This window comes from Podarcis cretensis (genome assembly GCF_951804945.1).
Source record: "Podarcis cretensis genome assembly, chromosome: 18".
Taxonomy (NCBI): Eukaryota; Metazoa; Chordata; class Lepidosauria; order Squamata; family Lacertidae; genus Podarcis; species Podarcis cretensis.
Window position 1 is genome coordinate 8,640,850 of NC_137188.1, and position 15,208 is coordinate 8,656,057.

Here is a 15,208-nt window from a genome sequence, read left to right on the forward strand (position 1 = left end):
GTGTGGTGATCATCACTAAAATATTTAATATAAATATAGTTCTTTTTTAAAGAAATTGCTCAAAGTACATACATTACAGTGGTGCCTCGCAAGACGAAAATAATCCGTTCCGCGAGTCTCTTCGTCTAGCGGTTTTTTCGTCTTGCAAAGCATCCCTATTAGCGGCTTAGCGGATTAGCGCTATTAACGGCTTAGCGGCTTAACGGCTAAGCGGCTATTAGCGGCTTAGAAAAAGGGGGGGGAGGGGAAAAACTCGCAAGACTCGCAAGACGTTTCCGTCTTGCGAAGCAAGCCCATAGGGAAATTCGTCTTGCGAAGCGCCTCGAAAAATGGAAAACCCTTTCGTCTAGCGGGTTTTTCGTCTTGCGAGGCATTCGTCTTGCGGGGCACCACTGTACTTTGGTTACTCTTGTAAGAGCCTGTGGGACTCACTGGTTGTAGTGTTGGACTTGGATCAAGGAGACCTGGGCTTTAATGTCTGATCAGCTGTAAAATTCAAATATGAAATTGGAGTGAGAGTAAACTGACTCACTCTCAATTTACCTCCTACGTTTGATGCGAGGATAAAATTGTATGTGTCTGAGTATAGGGTGGGGAATGCACAAGGGCACACCAAACTCAGAGGAAGTATAACTTAAAACTAGGGATTTTATTTGATAACAAAAGTAAGCCAGTATTCATCCCCATTTTACAAATTTGGGGATGCAGACAACTGATAGTGAGAAACGAGGTTGCTGCAGTTTTCAAATTAGATCGTGACTGGTACTTCTGATTCGTAACTTGTGACACTAAAATATCTGTCTTATTTATGCTAGTTTGCAAATCTGAATTGTTTTCACTGTGCACAGCCAAGATTGGCTACTGGGTTCATTACTGAACTGTGGTTAATCTAAAACAAAAGTGGAAGCTTCTGAACTTTTCGCTGTGCTGGAATAGGAGATTGGGACCGGGGTAACTTTTCATAGAATTATAGGATGGGAAGAGACCCCAGGGGTCATTAGCCTAACCCATTTGCAATGCAGGAATCATAGCCTCATAATGTGATTAGGCGTGCTAACTACGCCAACATTTCTCCTAGTCTCCAGAATTCAGTTATCTAATCTGCTTTTGAATTCTTTAAGGGGTGGGAAGAAAATTATCTTTCTTCCAATTGCTTGACTTTGAGGAGAGTGCCATCTGTACATGAAAATAACTGCATCGATTTCCTCCCCTGCCCATGCAGAAAAAAACAACCTGTCATTCATTGAAACTTCAGCACTCGACTCAACAAATGTAGAAGAAGCCTTCAAGAACATCCTTACCGGTAAGGATTTCCGTTTAGATTATCTTTCCTGATGTGTAAAGGGCATGTGGGGCAATGGAAAGGAAACACACGCCTGGATTTGAGCCTTTAGCCTCGAGTGATCTGATGCCGAAAGCTCTCTCTTTTAAGATTGACAATATTCAGTTCAGTGACCACCTTCCACTTGCTGCTATGTTTGACCTAGACTGGCACGGGGACGAGTACAGTCATCCAACTCAATTAGACACTAACACAGAAAACCTGGTAGAGGGCATTAATACGGCATTACGAGTGAAGGGTATAAAGTGGTCTGTAACGCAGGCTCAAAAATATTCTCAATTTTTTCAGCAGGAGATCATACAAACCTATTCAGCCCTTGACATAACCTCATATGAACTCGATCAAACTATTAATCTATTTGCCAATTTGTTGAATGACCTCACGTCATTCTTTACTGTCCCAACCCACCAGGTAAATCGGGCCCACTCCAAGACAGGTGCACTGTGGTTTAACCATAATTGCAAACAAGCCAAACAACATCTTTGTGCTATTTATAATGATTACAAATCCTCAGGGGCGACTATGCTTCCCAAGGAGTACTATCAGGCAAAATCAGCTTACAAATATGTGCAAAAAAAGGCCAAACAGGAATGGCAACTGAACCGCTGGCATGCACTTATAGCTGCCTCAAATACCCGTAACTCCCGAAAATTCTGGCTGTTGGTTAACAGAAAATCTAAAAGTTACCCACTAACCGTTATTCCTGCCCCAGTTTGGGAATCATTTCTAAGGAACTATTTTGCCTTACCAGACCTTAATATTAATACAATCGATGGATTCTATGAGCAGCTCCCTCTTTGGCCACCCACTGACCCGGAAGAAATCCACGGACTCATTTCCAATCTCAAAGTTGGTAAAGCCCCCGGTCCCGACCTAGTCCCGGCGGAAGCGATAAAACTTCATGCACACTGGTGGGCGAAAATCTTGGCCGTTACTTTTGATGCCGTAAACAACAGTGGGAAGGTTCCAAGAATTTGGAAGGATGCGATTATTATTCCAATTCATAAAAAGGGCTCGACAGATGACCCGGGAAACTACAGGAATATCAGTTTATTGTCAATAACTGGGAAAATATATGCACGGTTCTTGTTAACTAAGCTTACTAAGTGGGCCGAAGAGAACAACCTGATTGGGCCTGAACAGGCTGGTTTTAGACCGAATCAGTCAGCGGTTGATCATGTCTTAGTTTTATACCACCTTGCCCGGAAATATTCCGCCCCAAATAGAGGCCAACTTTGTGCGGCCTTTATTGATTTAAAGGCCGCTTTTGACAGCATCCCCAGGGGATTACTTTGGGGAAAACTAGCACGATGGGGAATAGACAAAAGACTTTTGTGGCTAATAACTAAATTGCATGACGGATCAGCCGTAAGGGTGAGAATCACTCCGGCCGGCGACCTCTCAAATTCAGTAACCATCAATAGAGGTGTCCGTCAAGGATGTATCCTTGCTCCGACCCTTTTTAATCTATTTATAAGTGATATGAGGGCGCCTCTGATAGATTCTCAAGAAACGATCCATGCCCCCCGCCTTGCCCAATATCGTTGCCCCCTTCTACTCTACGCAGATGATGCAGTGATCCTATCTTTCTCAAGAGTAGGCCTTAGGAGGGCACTGAAAATTTTTGATGCTTACTGCAAATCAAATTTTCTTACAATTAATCATGCCAAGTCCAAAGTTCTAATTTTCACCAAGAGTCGAAAAACCTATAATTGGAGAATAGACGGAAAAGCCATTGACCAAGTCTTTAAATTTCAATACTTGGGAGTCCTTCTCCAACACAACATGGGCTGGAAGGTCCATCTGGCATATGTATTAAATAGAGCTAAAGCCCTTTCCTTTGCGCTACTGCGTTTTTTCTTTTCAGATGGGGCTTTCCATATTCCATCAGTGTTAAAAGTTTTCAAGGCAAAGGTGATTGCAACAATAGCATATGCAATCCCAATATGGGGGTCCTTTGTTAATCTAACCCAATTGGAGGTAATCCAAAACCAGCTGCTAAGAAGGTTGCTAAAATTACCCAGGTGTGTAAGCAATACTGCTATACGTCTCGAACTAAATGTTACAGCTCTAGAAACCACATTATGGAAATGCATCCTCTGTTACTGGTTGGCATTATGGCATAAACTTCCAAATCTCCACTTGATACAGTGTCTCTGGAGAGACGACTTCCCTAGCCCTTGGGCAAAAATAATACATGGGAAACTTGTGTCCTTAGGACTATCTCCATCTGAACTACTAAAATTGGATTTAATTTCTGCCAAGAGAATTATAACTCACAAATTAGAGGAGATGGATTTACAATTTAATATTGCGACAGGTGGTGGCACCTGTTCGCCAATAAACCTTGGCTTAACACCACCAACGAAGCTTCCATCTTATTTAACTACCTTATCTGTGGTGATGCACAGGTATGCCTTTATAAAGGCTAGATTCAATGTTTTCCCATCAAATGTGTTGGGTAACAGACTCTCCAACGGACAGATCTCACTCCTCTGTGACTGTAAAAGTGGATCTATAGAATCGTTATATCATATAATCTTCTGTTGTCCTATACATTCGGCTTCGCGGTCCAAGTTTCTGGCCCCATATTTATCGAGAATAGCTGACAGACCTCAGGAAGCCCAAATAATATACTTATTAAACGACGAAGACTCAAGTAGATCCCTTGCAGTCGCTAGATACCTGATTAATGTCTTATTTCATAAGAGGAGAAATGGATCACTGTATGACTCTGACAGCTTAGCCAAACTTAAGAACCATCAATAAGTGCCAGAACTAAGACGCATATCCCCCAAAATCTGAGGGATTTGAATTGCGGTTGACATAGAGGGAGCTTATTGTGTATAGTTTACTTAATTGAAGTAAAATTGGTTTTATAGGGGTGTTTTAACTTGGAACTGTTTAAATTGTATTGTTTATGGATAAATTTTGATGTATTGTTTTTAGATATGGGCCAATGGCCGTAATAAACCAATCAATCAATGATCTGTGGTCACTACGTAGGTGCCCACTCCCTGTGGCCCTGGGTGCCCGAGCACCCACAAAATTCCCAGTGAAGGCACCAGGCACCCACTAATTTCAGTGCCAGGGCCATGCACGCTGCATGGCATCCACGGCCCCGGGCACCCACAGTTGCGGGGCTAAAGTTGGCACTCCTGGGCCACCATCAGTGCGTGTGGTTGGCATCCCTTAACAGCTCTTTGAGCCTTGAAATGTTTACCGTCAGCCTAGCACATTTGCATTTAGGGTGGTTTCTCAAGGTGCATGTAAGTTGCTCCCAGATTGCTGGAGATAATGGATTGCTCCAATGATTTTGCTGATCACTTCTGCGTGACTGCCTTCCTGGATAGGGGAAAAAGGCAGGTCTCTGTTTGTATCTCTCTGTGTGTGTACAGGAAGGCTTTACAGTGGACCCTCTAGTTATGTACAGCTCAGGATACGTACCTTTCGGCAAACCCGGAAGTATATACTTCTGGGTTTCGTCATGCGCGCATTTACAGAAGTGCTCTGCGCACTTCATGCATGCGCAGAAGCGCCCAATCGTGCTGTGCACATGTGCAGAAGTGCTCAATTGCGCCGCGTGCCTGCATAGAAGCGGCGCCTCTGCCTACGGTCTTTTCGGGTTGCGGACCAACTCCCAGAATGAATTTAATTAATATCCAGAGGGTCCACTGTACTTGGGACTGAGCATTCTTGGCAAGTTAAATGCCAAGAGCCATTGTTGATGATGGGCTTCTTTCCACCAACAGTAACTGAACCTACCCAGACCCTGAGATCATCGTCTGAAGCCCATCTGCCTCCCCCATGTGAGGTCTGGAGGCTGATAACATGAGAACGGGGCCTTTTCTGCAGTGGCTCCACGCTTGTGGAATGCTCTTCCCAGGGAGTCCCACCTGGCACCTTCAGTGTACACTTTTAGGTGCCAGGTGAAAACAATCCCCTTTAACTCGGCCTTTGATTGACATCCCATGCCCCTTAAAAATTTGTTGTGGAAGGGAGGGGGTTATTGGGTTGTTCTTGTTTTTATTTTGATCATGTACAGTGGTGCCTCGCAAGACGAAATTAATCCGTTCTGTGAGGCTCTTCGTATAGCGTTTTTTTCGTCTTGCGAAGCAAGCCCATTGACAGCTTAGCGGATTAGCGCTATTAGCGGTTTAGCGGCTTTTGGTGGCGCTGTGGGTTAAAGCCTCAGCGCCTAGGGCTTGCCGATCGAAAGGTCGGCGGTTCGAATCCCTGCGGCGGGGTGCGCTCCCGCTGCTCGGTCCCAGCGCCTGCCAACCTAGCAGCTCGAAAGCACCTCCGGGTGCAAGTAGATAAATAGGGACCGCTTACCAGCGGGAAGGTAAACGGCGTTTCCGTGTGCGGCTCTGGCTCTGGCTCTGGCTCTGGCCAGAGCAGCGATGTCACGCTGGCCACGTGACCCGGAAGTGTCTCCGGACAGCGCTGGCCCCTGGCCTCTTAAGTGAGATGGGCGCACAACCCCAGAGTCTGTCAAGACTGGCCCGTACGGGCAGGGGTACCTTTACCTTTACCTTTAGCGATCAGCTGTTAAGCGGCTTATCAGCGGATCAGCTGATAAGCGGCTTAGGAAAAGGGGGGAAAAGGGAAAATACCCCGCAGGAACTCGCAAGACATTTTCGTCTTGCGAAGCAAGCCCATAGGGAAATTCGTTTTGCAAAGCGCCTCCAAAATGGAAAACCCTTTCGTCTAGCGGGTTTTCTGTCTTGCAAGGCGTTCGTCTTGCGGGGCACCACTGTATTGCAATTTTATGGTGTGAACCGCCCTGAGACCTGTGGGTATAGGGCAAGTATGCAAATTTAATTATGACGATGATCATGATAATACCATCAGTCTTGCTACTGCAAGTGGAGCAGGGCTGGGGTACCCGTGCATGTACTTGGGGCATTCCCTGTAACATGTGAGAATTGCAAAGGTAAGTGGGTCTGGATCTGGTCCGTGTCTGCTTAAAACCCCACATGTATGCCACCTTGGGTTCCATGGTGGGAGAAAGGTGGACTACAGATATAACAAAATGCATAATGAATACAACCACGTGTGCCCTGTGTTACATGTGGTGGCTTCCTTGGTGTGGGTCCACAGTCAAGAAAAAGGGAGGAAAGGGGCTTCTACTCTGCAAGGGCACACAGTACAGTGGTGCCCCGCAAGACGAATGCCTCGCAAGACGGAAAACCCGCTAGACGAAACGGTTTTCCGTTTTGGAGGCACTTCGCAAAACGAATTTCCCTATGGGCTTGCTTCGCAAGACGAAAATGTCTTGCGAGTTCCTGCGGGTTTTTTCCCCTCCCCCCCCCTTTTCCTAAGCCGCTTATCTGATAAGCCGATAAGCCGCTAAAAGCCGCGCTAAGCCGCTAATAGCGCTAATCCGCTAAGCTGTCAATGGGCTTGCTGTGCAAGACGAAAAAACCGCTAGACGAAGAGAATCGCGGAATGGATTCTTTTCGTCTTGCGAGGCGCCACTGTATACAGACTGAATGCCTTTGGCTCTCATCATTTCCTCAGGCTGCTCAGTGCAGAGGGCTGTAGGCAAGACGTGCCTTTGGTTCTTTCTGTGGACTAAACCATAGAAAGTTTTCAAGGTGTGTTCTGCGGAATTCTCTTGCTCCTTAGTAATGGCAAGGATGCTTGACAGGATGGCGGCCCCGCAATGCGCAGCAGCTGGGAATCGCAGTGTGTTGGCAGGGCAAAAGTCCAGGACCCAAACGGCTCTCTTCTTTGGACTCTTTGCTGTGGGTAGTGGCTTCTTTCCCCCCCAGAGAAAACGTGTGCTTGTATCTGAGCCCCCTCTTCTGCTCTCCTTTTCGCAGAAATCTACCGCATTGTGTCGCAGAAGCAGATTGCGGACCGGTCCGCCCACGACGAGTCTCCCGGCAACAACGTGGTGGACATCAGCGTGCCCCCCACCACCGACGGACAGAAATCGAACAAACTCCAGTGTTGCCAGAACCTGTGACCTCCCTGGGGCTGCCACCTGCCCCTCCCTTGGCCTGTGCTTCAGAGGGAAAACTCGTGTGCACCTTCTCCTCACAGCAACTCCATTCAGTGACTCTCTCTCTCTCTCTCTCTCTCTCTCTCTCTCTCACTGCCCTCCCCTGCCCCTTACACCTTAGAGGATTTCTCTTAGAGCTTACATTCCCTTTCCTCCAAATCCTTTCGAATGTGATTTATTTGGGGGGGTTTTAAATAGAAGCATTTAGCAGACAGGTGGGTTTGTGCGTGAGAAAGAGAGACAGAACACCTACCGGAGGTCCGTTGCCCCGAGACACTTGTTAAACTTCTCTTTGTTTGGTTTTTGTGTGCATGTGTGAGAGCGGGAAGGATGCAGAGGTTGTTGTTGTTGTTGTTGTTGTTCTAATAGAAGAAATAGCTGCATTTGGGGAGCACAGGATGAGTGTTACTCTTTGTTTCCTCTCAGGCCATTCTCCAGGCACAAGAGAAATTCTAAACTAAGAAAACACTCACTTTGGGCTTGTCGGAAATGGTGGCGGTGGTCTTACCCTTGTGCGTGCAGACGCTGTTAGTCCGTTGAAGATAACCTTTCCCCCGTTGCTTGTTCTTTCTTCTTCCCTTTCCCGTTTTAATGCTGAGTTGACCTGGCTGTGTAGTTTCCACTGCTTTCTGCCCTGGGAAGTCTTTTCTTCTCAATACATATATATATATATATATATTCCAATTCAGTTTGGGAACAATGAAGTATGTCTGTGCACTGCATTCCTCTCTCCCCCCTCCCAAGCTGCCAGCACGGCTGTGTGCCGGCTATATGAAGTGGCTTCTAATAGTGATTTATTTCTGGCTTTCTGTTAATCAGTCTAATGTACAATGAAGTGCCAGCCTAATGGCTTTATTAGAGCCTTTTTTGTGATCTGTAGAAATCACACATCTTCACTCGTACCTGGAATCCTTCTTTCTCAACTGTATCCGAGATTCTCTCTCTGCATGTTGCGCGCTCTCTCTCTCTTTCTCTCTCTCTCCCAATCCCCACCTGAACTTTCTCTTCTCCCGATTCCCTTCTCCTTCCGCTCCATGCACAAAAAAAAACACACCCTGGTGTGAGTGTGAAGCAATATTTTTCATGCTATGTACATAACTCGCACTGTTAAGGTTATTTGAATGGTTAGTTGTAGACAACCAGATACTTGATAACTCCTCCTTTTTGTAATACTTGAGCATAACCATAGCATCTTGGGTTTTTTTTCTTATCTCTCGGTGGCTCACTTGCTTTCAGTTCCGACCTCCTTGCACTGCAGCCCCCCATCCCGCCCCAAATGCTGCCGCCGCCTCGCTTCTCTTGTCCTGCTCCCTTGAGGTTTGAAGGTTTCTGTTTTGGTCAATGATTACACTCCACTGGCAGGGCTAAACACCACCCAAACTTCAAAAAGTTAGCTGGAAAAGCGTTTGTCTCCCTGATACCACCCTGTGCTAGCTTGAGAAGTCCTCATTGGCTGTTGCTTTCCTCACCTTCCGACTGTTCTTGTGCTGTTGGGGTTTTGGGGGTTTCTGAAGCAAGGGCGAATGTTGCATTGAAGGGTGGGGCCACCAGATAGGTTCGGCAGGCGGAAGAGAGATTGTGCTTATTGGCCGTCTTGCAGCAACCGTGCAGTGATTGTGAAATATCCTGGATCCTGCCTGGTCCAATAGGTGGAGATGGGTGTTGCCTGCCATTGCTGAGGCTTTCCCAATCAGGTTAAAAACGCTTTAGCAGCCAATCTCTAACCCCTTGCATAGATTCTCATACGGAGCAAGGTTGACCAAGTTAAAGGCAACAGCTCTGTCTAGCAGGGAGCTTTTAAACCTTCCATCCACTCTAGAGCACCCCTTGGCGCCCGTGTGAGGGGGAACAAAACTGATGGCTTACTGATGACTGAGCTCAGACAAAGACGCGGTCTCTCCCTGGGATTTGAGGCCAGTTCTTGAGGATGTAGCTGCTGAGTCGCAATGCACGAGAGAAATGAAGAGGGCATTTTTGGAGGCTCCCTGACTGCTTCTTTCCCTTTTCTGTGGGTGTAGAATCTTAAAATGATCAAGAGTGGATTCTGGAAGGAGGCCAGGTGGTTCATTGCTGGATCCAACCTATTGACTATATGGTTTTCCACCCCAGGTGTCAATAATACTAAAGCTGATCATGGGCTGGGAATTGTGTGGCCCGTTGCTTTTGATAAAACTAGCGTGGATCTGAGTTGCTCTGGCTTTTGTGGTCATCTCTATGGAGATGTCTCCTGGGGCAGGCCTCCTCTGTTGCATGAGATGTGTCCAGCTTGCAAAAAAAAAAGGGGGGGGCTAAGGGCCCTTGCTATTGTCTCAGCACTTTCTCTCTGTTTCCACCATGAGGTGAGGGATTTGCCCTCAGTGCAAACACAGGCGATATTGTGCAGCTTAGGAAGCTACACTGTCACAGATGAGGGAAATGTGCGTTTCTGGTTAGATGTACAACAATTGTCCACCCACGCCTTAAGAGAACAGGCATCTGCAATGGCTTTTGAGAGGACTTCCCAGGTTAAAAATCAGAGTTACGGTTTAGCCTCTCCCAGAGAGGCTACAAAACCTGGGTCTGATTTCTTGAGAGTTCTTGTTGAAGGAAGAGAGAGGCATTCTCTGTGGGATTAAAGTGTTCACGTTTATTAGGCACTGAGCTCCAGTTCAAGCCGAATTTTGAGCCAGCTTTGGGTTTTGCTTCTTTCCGTGGTGGGGAAAAGATCACAACTGACCCCCGTAAGTCATTTGACGGCTGGGCTTTCGGAGAGCACCACGCTGTTCAGGAACGATTCCAAGATGCTCCAAAGCTAACTGCTTGGCCTCCACTTGTTGCTGAACAGCAACTCCTTGTCAGCTCTGATGAACGTGGCTCGTCGTACGAGTTGTATCTCAGCAACCTCTGCATGGCCAAAGCCGTCCCACACCTGCTGTAATAGAAGCTACGGGCACCCCTTCATTTTTTAGGGATCTAGAATTGCATTACGTAGTGTTGGGAGAGAAGGGAAGAGGGTGGAAGGAGAACAAGCCGGGCTGCTTGCCAGCGCTACGTTCTGAATTATTTTTAAAAATGGCAATTTGATTGCAGCTTGTCCCACTTCCACGAGCAGCAGAAGGCTTTGAGGACCTGCACTTCTCAATGCACCTCTCTGTCTTCACCTGGGGCGCTCCCTGCCCTGGACGCTTCCTTGAGAGACACCTGCCGAACTCTCTGCAGCCTACTGCACTGTTGCTATCCTTGGTGGTGGAGCCTCCAGACCTAGGGAAGTGAAAGCTAATTCAGCGGCCTTCTCCCTCTACACAGAGGATAGAGGCTGTAGTCAAACAGTTAAGCAGCCAAGCTGTGCGGAAGGATCACCTCCCTATTTCCGCATCGCGCTTCTTTCAAAGCTCGCTTGAGGTGGGAGAAAGGATCTCTGTAGACTCTCATCTCCCTGCTCCTTTTTCTCTTGTGCGGAGCAATCCTTTCCACTCCAGCATGTCTTGGTTTCTCTGAGGGACTAGGGCCAGTTGAAGTATTAGTGGTGTTTGGCAGCAGGAAACCAACCCCCTTTGAGATACATGCCAGGGCTCATTGGGTGGCAAGCAAGATCTCTCTGGCAATGCTCTTTGGGGTGGGATGGGGAGCACCATAAAGAGGCCAGTGCAATTGTCCTTTGCTTAGGGAATACAACAAGGGGCACCACAAAAAGTCTTGGAATAGGTGGCAGGATACTAGCAAGAATTCTAGAAAGGTTTCTGAAACTTGCTCTCACAAGTCAACCCTTTAGCTCGCTTTGGACTAAGGGAGGAAACAGGCGAGGTTCCTTTCATTTGCTTCCTGGTGACTCTTCTGTTTAAAAAGTGCAATTCCCTTTGTAAATACTCATTTGATTTTGATTTTTTTTTTTGTGCATGGTTATTATGTATTGTGGATATATAAAGATTGCCAAACCAAATGATGCATTTGTTTTGTTTGTTTTTAACACTGGCGCAGAGTTAAAAGGAACAGAATTCGGCTTCCTGGAAATCTTGCCTTGCTTGCTTTTCTTTTTTTTTGGGGGGGGGGGGAAGCAAGATTCTAGTCCTCATGGCAAGGAAGATACTTTTGAAAGTATGTGCATACAGTCTAGTGAGAAGCCATAGCGGCAGCTGGAGAAGTCTTGCTGCATGGAATTCTGGTAATCTACCAGTTACCAAGCGAGTTGTGAAACATAAGTGTGTCTTGGACTGTACTCGTAGATTGAGCTCCCAGGAACAGAAAGGCAGTAGCGAAAATGCTGTGTCATTTGACAGCGTTGTTCCCACCTCGGCTGGAAACTAAGCTAGAGATCTACACAAATTTTCTAAAACCTGGTGCTTGTGGAATAACATTACCTTTGCCCTCTCCCCTGCACCGCCACAATGCCGTGTTTATGATTCTCAACTGCACAACAGTCCTTTTTTTTTTGCATACCCATTCCCTTGCTGTGAACATAGCCTTGATTTTCTGGCTTTTGATACGTCTCTTCGAGCTTTCTGAGCTCTGTTGACAGGCTCTCTTAGAGTTACCGGTTACAAGTCTCTGGCGAAAGAATTCTGCGTTTACAACAGGACTTTTAGTGTGTGGTGCAATGTGACCTCTCTGCCGCTGTGCTGCAAACTTAGAGAGAGCCCTTTACCATGCTCATGGTTGATAAAATTAGTCTGTTTTCCCAAGCAATCTTTGCAAAGCCTCATCACATTAAAAACCCCCACGAAAGTCTGAGCCTGGCATCAGCTGTTCTGCTATGTTTAAAAGTCTCCTAATTTGGATATTTCCCAGGATCCAGGAAAGGCTGCAATACCATGCATATGTACCTGGGATCTTTTAAGCCCCATTGAACACAGTGGAATGTAGTGTGATCCTATATGTTTATTTGGAAGCATGATTACGGAGGGGGCAATAAAGAAATAACAAAGAAATTGAATGAGTGGGCACCTTATTATTTCAGTCATTTTTTACTTGTCCCATAAAGGGAATCATACAGATGGCTAAAAGGGATTGGGGGCTAAACAACCAAATATTGTAGAACTTTCTGTAAGTCTGCCGTCGCACGCTGAACCGAATGAGTTACCGTGGGATGTCGTAAACATCAATAGTATACAGGTAACTCGTGACTTAAGCGTGTTCAACGTGTGCATTTATCTTTACACATTTGGCAAAATACCAGACCACAAGACGCACCTAGTTTTTGGAGGAGGAAAACAAGAAAAAAAATATTCTGAATCTCAGAAGCCAGAACAGCAAGAGGGATCGCTGCGCAGTGAAAGCAGCAATCCCTCTTGCTGTTCTGGCTTCTGGGATAGCTGCGCAGCCTGCATTCGCTCCATAAGACGCACACACATTTCCCCTTACTTTTTAGGAGGGAAAAAGTGAGTCTTATAGAGCAAAAAATACGGTAAATGAATAAATAGACGGGGTGGAAAGGGGCTGGGCATCCAGGAAAAAAACAAAAACTTTGGCAATCACTTTGGCTCCCTTAATCGTGAGGGCAAGCTGGCTCACTTGGCCCCCCCACCGACTTCACCTTATGTATCTCCCCCACTTGCAAGCAGGCAGAGACTCTGCCTGTGTATAACCTGCTGCTTCTGCTCCTCTCACTTCAGTCCTCTCCTGGTCCTGGGAGACAGTGGGGCAGCAGGAGGAGATGAGGAAGCCCTTTGCTCTCCGCCAGCCTGAACTATCTATGCCTCCTCCTTCACCTGTTCTTCACTCTCCAGTCCTGCAGCTTCTCCTGCCTCTGACTATCCTCTCCCAGCTGTTACAGGCTCCCCCAGATCACAGATCCCTTCTTCCAAGTTAACCTCCAACCCTGTTTCTGCCCACTCCTCAGTGTCCAGCCATCCCCTGACCTCCCTCCCTCTACTGACACATCCATGTTGCACAGAGTCCAGGATGGATCGCCACCTCCATGGTTTGGGTCGGCTCTCTCCCCCTCAAAGCCTGACATTCGGATTACACGTTTAATAGGCATATTAAAAAATCTCATCAATTTTAAAAAAGCACATAACAATGTCTACTGTGGAGTGGAAGGGTTGGAAGGGGATGTGGCAATCGGCTGACTTCTGCAGGAAGCAGGAAGAGTTGTTTATCTGCTATTTAATCAGAGCAGTGTTCCCCAAATGTGGGTCTCCAGCTGTTTCTGGACTACAACTCCCATCATCCTTAGCTTGCAGGACCAGTGGACAGAGATGATGGGAACTGTAGTCCAAAAACAGCTGGAGACCCAAGTTTGCGGAACCCTGGTTTTGAGCATTTATACCCTGCTTGTTTAGGGGACGCGGGTGGCGCTGTGGGTTAAACCACAGAGCCTAGGACTTGCCGATCAGAAGGTTGGCGGTTTGAATCCCCGCGACGGGGTGAGCTCCCGTTGCTCAATCCCTGCTCCTGCCAACCTAGCAGTTCAAAAGCACGCCAAAAAGTGCAAGTAGATACATAGGTACCGCTCCGGCGGGAAGGTAAACGGCGTTTCCGTGCGCTGCTCTGGTTTCGCCAGAAGCGGCTTAGTCCTGCCGGCCACATGACCCGGAAAAACTGTCTGCGAACAAACGCCGGTTCCCTCGACCTGTAAAGCGAGATGAGCGCCACCACCCCATAGTTGTCTGCGACTGGACTTAACTGTCAGGGGTCCTTTATCTTTTTACCCTGCTTGTTCGCCCAAAAGGCTGCCAGAGTGGCTTAAGGTAAAGGTAAAGGTACCCCTGCCCGTATGGGCCAGTCTTGACAGACTCTGGGGTTGTGCGCCTATCTCACTTAAGAGGCCAGGGGCCAGCGCTGTCCGGAGACACTTCCGGGTCACGTGGCCAGCGTGACATCGCTGCTCTGGCGAGCCAGAGCCGCACACGGAAACGCCGTTTACCTTCCCGCCGGTAAGCGGTCCCTATTTATCTACTTGCACCCGGAGGTGCTTTCGAACTGCTAGGTTGGCAGGCGCTGGGACCGAGCAGCGGGAGCGCACCCCGCCGCAGGGATTCAAACCGCCGACCTTTCGATTGGCAAGTCCTAGGCGCTGAGGCTTTAACCCACAGCGCCACCTGTGTCCCCTCGCCAGAGTGGCTTACAAACCAATAAATTAAAACAAGACAGTCCCTAACTGCAGGATTACAGTCAAAAGCAAACACGCTACAGGGAGGGAAGAGGAAAATCAAAACACCAATTTCTAAATGGCTGTTCCTGTGCTGCCCAGCTGGCACAGTTCAGGGGCAGGAGGCGTCTGGCAGAGCAAAGCTGGTGAAATGAGCCTTACTGCTTCCCATCTCTCCTACTGGGCCAGCCTGATGGGGTGGTTGAGGGGAGAGGTTTAGTGGGGCTGGCCTGTCACTGCTGAGCCCATGGAGCAAGCTTCCCCACAGCTGAAACGTGCAATCGCATCTCTGTCCATCACTAGTTTTCTTCCCGGGATCCCTGCGTGCATCTCAAGATACCCAAGGGGGTGGGTGACGTGTTTCCTCCTTCAGATTTTGAAGGACTCCAGGTCCCATTAGCCAGATCAGTATGTATTATGGAAACTTTAGTAGACCAGCAGCCTGGGTTTTTTTTTTGGGGGGGGGAGAGCAGGGGTTGGCCACCCTCCCCTCCAAAGTGCCAGTACAGTCTGTTCCTACAGATGCAGCAGGATCTATCAGTTTATTTTTTTAAAGATCGGTATGTCCTTTTTGTGAAGGGACGCGGGTGGCGCTGTGGTCTAAACCACTGAGCCTCTTGGACTTGCTGATCAGAAGGTCGGCGGTTCAAATTCCCGCAATGACGGGGTGAGCTCCCGTCGCTCAGTCCCTGCTCCTGCCCACCTAGCAGTTCGAAAGCACGTCAAAATGCAAGTAGATAAATAGGTACCACTCCGGCGGGAAGGTAAACTGCATTTCCGTGCACTACTT

The 15,208-nt window shown here is 47.6% G+C and overlaps 1 protein-coding gene across 1 annotated transcript in view; it reads left to right on the forward strand.

The window, feature by feature from the left end:
* Positions 1-12,256, forward strand: part of RAB11B (RAB11B, member RAS oncogene family) — a 29,412-nt gene extending 17,156 nt beyond the window's left edge. The window contains exons 4-5 of the mRNA XM_079960995.1: positions 1,223-1,303; positions 7,171-12,256. Coding sequence (XP_079817121.1) covers positions 1,223-1,303; positions 7,171-7,316 — 227 coding nt within the window. The 3' untranslated portion in view covers positions 7,317-12,256. The remainder of the gene's footprint in view (positions 1-1,222; positions 1,304-7,170) is intronic.
* Positions 12,257-15,208: the final 2,952 nt, after the last annotated feature.